Source organism: Cnephaeus nilssonii, assembly GCF_951640355.1.
Source record: "Cnephaeus nilssonii genome assembly, chromosome: 4".
Lineage (NCBI taxonomy): Eukaryota > Metazoa > Chordata > Mammalia > Chiroptera > Vespertilionidae > Cnephaeus > Cnephaeus nilssonii.
Genome location: NC_137075.1, coordinates 35,449,211 through 35,457,316, shown reverse-complemented (window position 1 = coordinate 35,457,316; position 8,106 = coordinate 35,449,211). Strand labels below are relative to the sequence as shown.

Genomic DNA, 8,106 nt, shown 5'->3' with positions numbered 1-8,106 from the left:
GTTTAAAGGGGAGACTTTTTCAAACATCTCTAGGCCCTGATTTTGACCAGAGTAGTTCCTGTGAGGGCAGTTTTAATCTTGGTATTTGGTTGCTTAGAACACTATTTCAAAACTGCATTTCCTTTATGATGGTATTCTTAATGGCAAATCAAGATCATTCTGCATGATGATAATTAGGGAAATGGCCTCTGAGAAAGCAAGTGGGCCGCCAGAAGTGCTACCATGTTTCAGGCAGCCATTGGGGAAGTGCTATAAAGAGTCAAGATGAAATAAGCCCCACTTGCAGTCAGTTTTAATTGCAACCTGGGATTTCAGGGAGCCAAAGCCTTCCTGCTTGGAAAATGTTTCCCAAGTCTATTCATCTTCTACATTCCCTTAAAGGGTGACAACATTTTCTACTTCACAGACATAAAACTTAAAGTTCCATTCTCTTTCAGACACACTCTCTTATGAGAACCCATCTGGACTGTAAAACTGAGCTAGCTAGAATGCTCCTTGTTTTGGGAGAAGAGAGGTGTTTGAAATTCTCAAAATAAATTTCATCTATTTTCTACAATTTTGTGTTTGTCTCACTCATGCTCTAGCATATTTCCAGTTCTTGTAAATTTTATTATCTAATGAGATTTATCATCTTCTAGTCTGGAACCAAATGGTAAAATTGAGCCTAAGTGTCTACATTGGCAGGGTACGGAGTTTTAAGGTGGACCTCATTTGAAGATACCAATTGAGGGCAGTGCTGCAGTTATGTTTTCCTCTCTCTTCCAGGTAGACCCACAGGTGATCCTGGTGACTGAGATGTCCTCCTCTCTGAAGGTCCTAGGTGCTCTCTTGCTCCTGCTGTTCCCCTTGTGTGGGCTCCATGTACACAGCCAGAACCTTTCCTGGAGGCAATTCATGAAACAGCACCACCTGAGCACAAGCTGGGAATTCAATGAGTACAGATGCAATGACCTCATGAGAGGAAAAGAAGCTCCAAAGACAGGAACTATCACTTCTTCATCTATACCAGCGGTTCTCAACCTGTGGGTCATGACCCCTTTGGGGGTCAAACGACCCTTTCACAGGGGTCGCCTAAGACCATCGGAAAACACAGATATTTACATTACGATTCATAACAGTAGCAAAATTACAGTTATGAAGTAGCAACAAAAATAATTTTATGGTTGGGGGTCACCACAACATGAGGAACTGTATTAAACGGTCATGATATTAGAAAGGTTGAGAACCACTGATCTATACCTTCTGGCACAAAATTGAGCATATATGCATTGGGAACTGGAGAGATCGCTACAGTAATGTATACTAGTATATATGGGCCCAATATCTCTTCAAAATAATCAAGTGTTACTCAGTGAATAACAAAAAGGGCTACAAAGAGCACAGGAGCCACAGCTACACTGAATTCCATTGTGGCATGAATGGGTTTGCTGATAGCATAGAGGACATCCGGTTGTTAGAGGTCATCAGTAACTAGAAAGTCTACCCACACCTCCTGGTTTTAGTAGAGTGATTAGTGTTTCCCAGTGGTGGGCCCTGCCCACATCAATAGCCCTTGCTAATCACTATTTTGCATTATGTGCCAATGTTTTCCAGCTACTTAGAGTTATGTATCATATGGTTTCTTGATATCAACTTTACTTATATTGGTTCTCTGCCTGGAATACCCTTCTGTTGTCATTTACTTGTTCTACTCCTATTTTTTATTTATAAATCTTTAAAGATTCAGCTCACATGGCATCTCTTTTTGACTATCCCGGGAATTATCTTGACTTGATTTCTTATACCTACCCAAGCTGAATTATTCTCCCTTCACAATAAATTATATCATTCCAATGTGTGTGACATTTATATGTGTTATATGTGCAGAGTATGTGCGGTGATTGGTATAAGTATTAGAGGTGTGTGTGATATGGATTATACTTGGATGTGATTTGTGCTGTGTGTAGTTTAAGGTGAGTGTTATATGTGTGTAATATGCTTATGTTTGTGATGAGAATGTAAATGTTTAAATACTAAGTTGAGGAAAAGTTGTGACCTAGGCATTAATTGTGTCCTAGGCATTAATTGTGTCGACATGCTGAATTTTACTCAGATTGGGAGTGTGGGGATGGGCTGAGCTGATTTAGTATAGCATGTAGGAAGGTCCTACCTCACAGTATATGTTCACTCTACATTGGTCTTCTTCCTTTCCCATCTTTGGCTTGGTACTTTCATTTTGACTTTGATAAAACCAACATCACTAGTGCCTATCAATCATCTCCTCTCCTGGCTTCAGAAGATAGAGGTTTCTAATATAAAAATACAGTAGGTTGTCATCTGTATGAGAGCTATAAATTCCCAGGATTATGAAGAATCTTCTCCATCAGCTATAGAAAGACAGAGGTTAATACTGGGCTTATTTATTTATTTATTTATTTATTTAAATTTCTTTATTGATTAAGGTGTCACATATTTGTCCTCATCCCCCCATTCCCATCCCACACCCCTCCCCTTGGATGCCCCAACCCTCTGTTGAACTTAAGCATTGGTTAGGCTCATATGCATGCACACAAGACCTTTGGTTGATCTCTCCCCCATCCCCCCACCCTCCCCTATCCTCCCTCTGAGGCCCGATAGTCCGATCGATGCCTCCTTGTTTCTGGTTCTGTTCTTGTTCATCAGTCTATGTTGTTCATCATTTCCCCTAGATGAGCGAAATCATGTGTCACTATAGATATACTTATAAGAATTGAATGTGCGACGAGCAATAATAGTTATGCTGACAGGCAAATGAATCAGTCTGTAGTGAGTTTCTTTCTGGACCAACAGTTCTTTTGAGACCCAATATCAATGTCCACCGGTTCCCTATGAGTACATGTCGGCACTGACCCCTCAGCTCTGGATGGTGGACAAATGGTGGTAATGCAGGTCCGACTCCCTCTGGTTTGGTCTCGGCTGGACCCAGGGGCACTGCTTCACCCGGATCCAGGGGCCCACGGCCTCACCTGGACCCGGGGCCAGGCTCACCCGGATCCAGGGGCCCGCGGCCCCGCCCGGACCCGGGGCCCAGGGCTCACCCGGATCCAGGGGCCCGCGGCCCCGCCCGGACCCGGGGCCCAGGGCTCACCCGGATCCAGGGGCCCGCGGCCCCGCCCGGACCCGGGGCCCAGGGCTCACCCGGATCCAGGGGCCCGCGGCCCCGCCCGGACCCGGGGCCCAGGGCTCACCCGGATCCAGGGGCCCGCGGCCCCGCCCGGACCCGGGGCCCAGGGCTCACCCGGATCCAGGGGCCCGCGGCCCCGCCCGGACCCGGGGCCCAGGGCTCACCCGGATCCAGGGGCAGGCGGCCTCGCCCGGACCCGGGGCCCATTACTGGGCTTATTTATTAAGAATATCTCTAAGGCCTGGCATGTGTTGCTCAGTGGTTGACCTTCAACTCATGAACTAGGAAGTTATGGGCACATGCCAGGGTTTCAGGCTCGATCCCCAATAGGGGGCTTGCAGAAAGCAGCTAATCAACTATTCTCGATCATCATTTATGTTTCTATTTCTTTCTTCCTCTTCCTTCCTCTCTCTCTCTAAAATCAATAAAAACATTTTTAAAAAAATATCTCAAAGGAGGCTAATGCAATTTAGCTGGGTTAAGGCAGTTGTTTCCCAAGGAATAATACACTCTGTAGAAGATATTAGCACAACTGAATTAATCTGATAATAATCATTTTCACTTGACTGTGGAATAGGTTGAGGCTGCCAAACTTTAAAATGCAACTCTTCTTTATGAATGAGGCTCAAGACTTACGTTTTGTTGGAGGGCAGAGGAAGTAAATTGCAGGATGAAATGCTAAGGACACAGTATGTATATCTAGTTCACTAGAATTCTGTTTGCTAAATGAGGGGAAAGATACAGCGTAACAGAAATATTCGCTTCATATAATTTTGCCAAAGGCAGGTATGGGAAGAAGAAATACCAAACATTAAAACACAATATCTTGTGTATTTTTTTTGAAATTCTTTGTTGTTTAAAGTATTACATATGTCTCTTTTTTCCTCCATTGACCTCTCCCCGGCCACTCCTATCCCCAACACATGCCCTCACGCCCCTACTGGTTGTGTCCATTGGTTATGCTTATATGCATGCATACAAGTCCTTTAGTTCATGTCTTACCGCCCCCCTTTTCACCCTCCCCTGCCTTCCCTCTGAGGTTTGATGGTTAGTTTGATGCTTCTCTGTCTCTGGATCTATTTTTGTTCATCAGTTTATGTTGTTCATTATATTCCACATATGAGTGAGATCATGTGATATTTATCTTTCTCAGACTGGCTTATTTCACTTAGCATAATGCTCTCCATGTTCATCCATGGTGTTGCAAATGGTACGAGTTCTTTCTTTTTTATAGGATTGTTGTATTCCATTGTGTAGATGTACCACAGTTTTTTAATCCACTCATCTTCTGATGACACTTAGGCTGTTTCCAAATCTTAATTATTGTAAATTGTGCTGCTATGAGCATAGGAGTGCATACATCCTTTCTGATTGGTGTTTTTGATTTCTTGGGATATAGTCCTAGGAGTAGGATTACTGGGTCAAATGGGAGTTCTATTTTTAATTTTTTGAGGAAACTCCATACTGTTTTCCACAGTGGTTGCACCAGTCTGCATTCCCACCAGCAGTGCAAGAGGATTTCTTTTTCTCCACATCTTCTCCAGCACTTATCATTTGTTGATTTGTTGATGATAGCCATTCTGACAGGTGTAAGATGGTATCTCACTGTGCTTTGATTTGCATCTCTCAGATGATTAGTGACTTTGAACATGTTTTCATAAGTCTCTTCGACTTCCTTATGTCCACTTTTGAAAAGTGTCTATTAGGTCCTTTACCCAATTTTGATTGGACTGCTTATCTTCCTTTTGTTAAGATTTATGAGTTCTCTATAAATTTTGGAGATTAAATCCTTATTGAATATAACATTTGGAAATATGTTGTCCCATGCAGTGGGCTTTCTTGTTATTGTGTTGATGATTTTTTTTTTGCTGTTCAGAAACTTTTTATTTTGATATAGTCCCATTTGTTTATTTTCTCCTTCATTTCCATTGTCGTAGGAGCTGTATCAGTAAAGATATTGCTAGGATATTTTCTGCTTATGGATTCTTCTAAGATTTTTATGATTTCCCATCTTATGTTTAAGTGCTTTATCCATTTTGAGTTTATTTTTGTGTATGGAGTAAGTTGGTAGTCTAGTTTCATTTTTTTTGCACATATCTCTGCAATTATCCCAACACCATTTATTGAAGAGACTGTCTTGACTCTATTGTATGCTCTTGCCTCTTTTGTCAAATATTAATTGAGCATAATGGGTTGGGTTGATTTCTGGGTTCTCTGTTCTGTTCCATTGGTCTATATGTCTATTCTTGTGCCAGTACCAGACTGTTTTGAGAACAGTTATTTTGTAATGTAGCTTTATATCTGGTATTCCTCCAACTTACTAGTAGTTCTTCTTTCTCAGGATTGCTGCTGCTGTTCGGGGTCAGTTTTTATTCCAGATGAATTTTTGGAGATTTTTTTCTAGGTCTGTGAAATATGCCATTGGTATTTTAATGGGGAGTGCATTGAATCTATAGAGTGCTTTGGCTAGTATGGCATTTTAATGATGTTGATTCTACCAATCCATGAACTTGGTATATTCTTCCATTTGTTTATGTTTTCTTCTATCTCTTTTTTCAAGTACAGGTCTTTTTCCTCCTTAGTTAAGTTTATTCCAAGGTATCTTAATTTTCTTGATGCAATGTTATATGGGATTGTTTTTTTAGTTTCTCTTTCTGTGAGTTCATTATTGGTGTATAAAAAAGCCATAGATTTCTGTGTGTGAATTTGTATCCTGCTACATTGCCAAATTCATTTATAAAGTCTAGTAGTTTTTTGACGGATTCTTTAGGATCTTCTATGTACAGTATCATGTCATCTGCAAATAATGACAGTTTTACTTCATCTTTTCCAATTTGGCTGCCTTTTAGTTCTTCTTGTCTGATCACTATGGCTACCATTTCTAGTATCACGTTGAACAGGAGTGGTGAAAGTGGGCATCCCTGTCTTGTTCCTGTTCTTAGGGGAACTGGTTTTAGTTTTTGCTCATTGAGTATGATGTTGGCTGTAGGTTTGTCATATAAGGCTTTTATTATGTTGAGGTAAAATCACTCTATTCCCACTTTACTGAGAGTTTTTATCAAGAAAGAGTGTTGGATTTAGTCAGATGCTTTTTCTGAATCAATTGATATGATTATATCGTTTTTTTCCTCTCAATTTGTTTATGTGATGCATAACGTTTATTGATTTGCAGATATTATACCAGCCTTGCATCCCCAGAATAAATCCACTTAGTCATAGTGTATGATCTTTCTAATGTAATGCTGGATCTGATTTGCTAGAATTTTGTTGAGGATTTTAGCGTCTATGTTCATCAGAAATATTGGCCTTTTTTTGTGTCGTCTTTATCTGGTTTTGGGATTAGGGTGATGCTGGCTTCATAGAAAGAGCTTGAAAGTGTTCCTTCCTTTTGAATGTTTTGGAATAGTCTGAGAAGGGTAGGTTTAGTTCTTCTTTGAATATTTGGTAAAACTCCTCCGTGAAGCCTCCTGGTCCAGGGCTTTTGTTTGCTGGAAGAATTTTTTTTTTTTTTTTTACTGCTTCCATTTCCTCCATAGTTATCAGCCTATTCAGATTTTTTTTATCCTTCCTGATTGAGTTTTAGAAGCTTTTATTTTTTAGGAGTATGTCCATTTCTTCTAAGTTGTCCAGTTTGTTGGAGTAGAGTTGTTCATAGTATTTTTTTACAATCTTTTGTATTTCTGTGGGGTTGATTGTTATTTCATTTCTTTCCTTTCTGATTTTTTTTAATTGGGTCCTCTCTTTTTGCTTCTTGGTGAGCCTGGCAAGAGGCTCATGAATCTTGTTTATCCTTTCAAAGAACCAGCTCTTGGTTTTATTGATTTTTTGTTTTATTTGTTTGTTTGTTTGTTTTTGTCTCTGTCATTTATTTCCGCTTTGATCTTTATTGTTTCCCTCCTTTTGCTTACCCTGGGCTTTTCTCATAGGTCTCTTTCTAATTTTTTAAGTTGTATGGTTAGATAATTTATTATGAGTTTTTCTTGTTTTCTAAGGTAGGCCTGTAATGCTATGAACTTTCCACTCAGGACTGCTTTCACTGTATTCCATAGATTTTGGATTGTTGTATTTTCATTGTCATTTGTTTACAGGATGTTTTTTATTTCATCTTTGATCCCTTTGGCAACCCAATCACTGTTTAATAACATGCTTTTTAGCCTCCAATTGTTTGATTTTTTTATTGTAGTTGATTTCTAATTTTATGCCATTATGATCTGAGAAGATGCTTGATATGAATTCAATCTTCTTGAATTGTAAAGACTTTGCCTGTGTCCCAATATGCAGTGTATCTTTGAAAACGTTCCATGTGCACTTGAGAAGAATGTATATTCCATTGCTTTGAGGTGAAATTTTCTGAAGATGTCAATTAAGTCCATCTGATCTAGTAAGTCATTTAGGATTGCTGTTGTTTTTTTTTTTTATTGCCTAAAAGTTTTATCTAGTGATGTCAATGAGGTATTAAAGTCCCCTACAATGATTGTTTTGCTGTCAATCTCTCCATTCATATCTTCCAGAAGTTTTTTTATGTATTTGTGTGCTCCTCATTGGGTGCATATATGTTTACCTGAGTTATAGCTTCTTGTTTTATTGATCCCTTTAATATTATGAAGTGGCCTTTCTTATCTCTTGTTATGGCCTTCACTTTTAGGTCAATTTTGTCAGCTATAAGTAATACTACCCCAGCTTTTTTTCATTTCCGTTTGCCTGAAAAATATTTTTCCATCCCTTCTTCACTTTCAGTCTGTGTGAGTCCCTTGTTCTGAGGTGGCTCTCTTGTAGACATCAAATATATGGGTCTTGTTTTCTTACCCATTCAGCCACTGAAGGTCTTCTGATTGGAGCATTTAATCCATTTACATTTAAGGATATTATTGATAGACTAGTGGCACTGTGCATGAAATTCATGTACGAGGGAGGGGGGGTAGGGAAAGTGTTTCTCAGCCCGGCCTGCCTGGTCCCCGATGGCG

At 39.9% G+C, this 8,106-nt stretch overlaps 1 protein-coding gene across 1 annotated transcript; it reads left to right on the top strand.

The window, feature by feature from the left end:
• Positions 1-795: 795 nt before the first annotated feature.
• Positions 796-1,474, top strand: EDDM3B (epididymal protein 3B; the record flags this gene model as incomplete). Its single annotated transcript, XM_079768325.1, is given in 4 exon segments — positions 796-973; positions 976-1,011; positions 1,224-1,303; positions 1,307-1,474. Coding segments are annotated over 4 exon segments (462 nt in total).
• Positions 1,475-8,106: the final 6,632 nt, after the last annotated feature.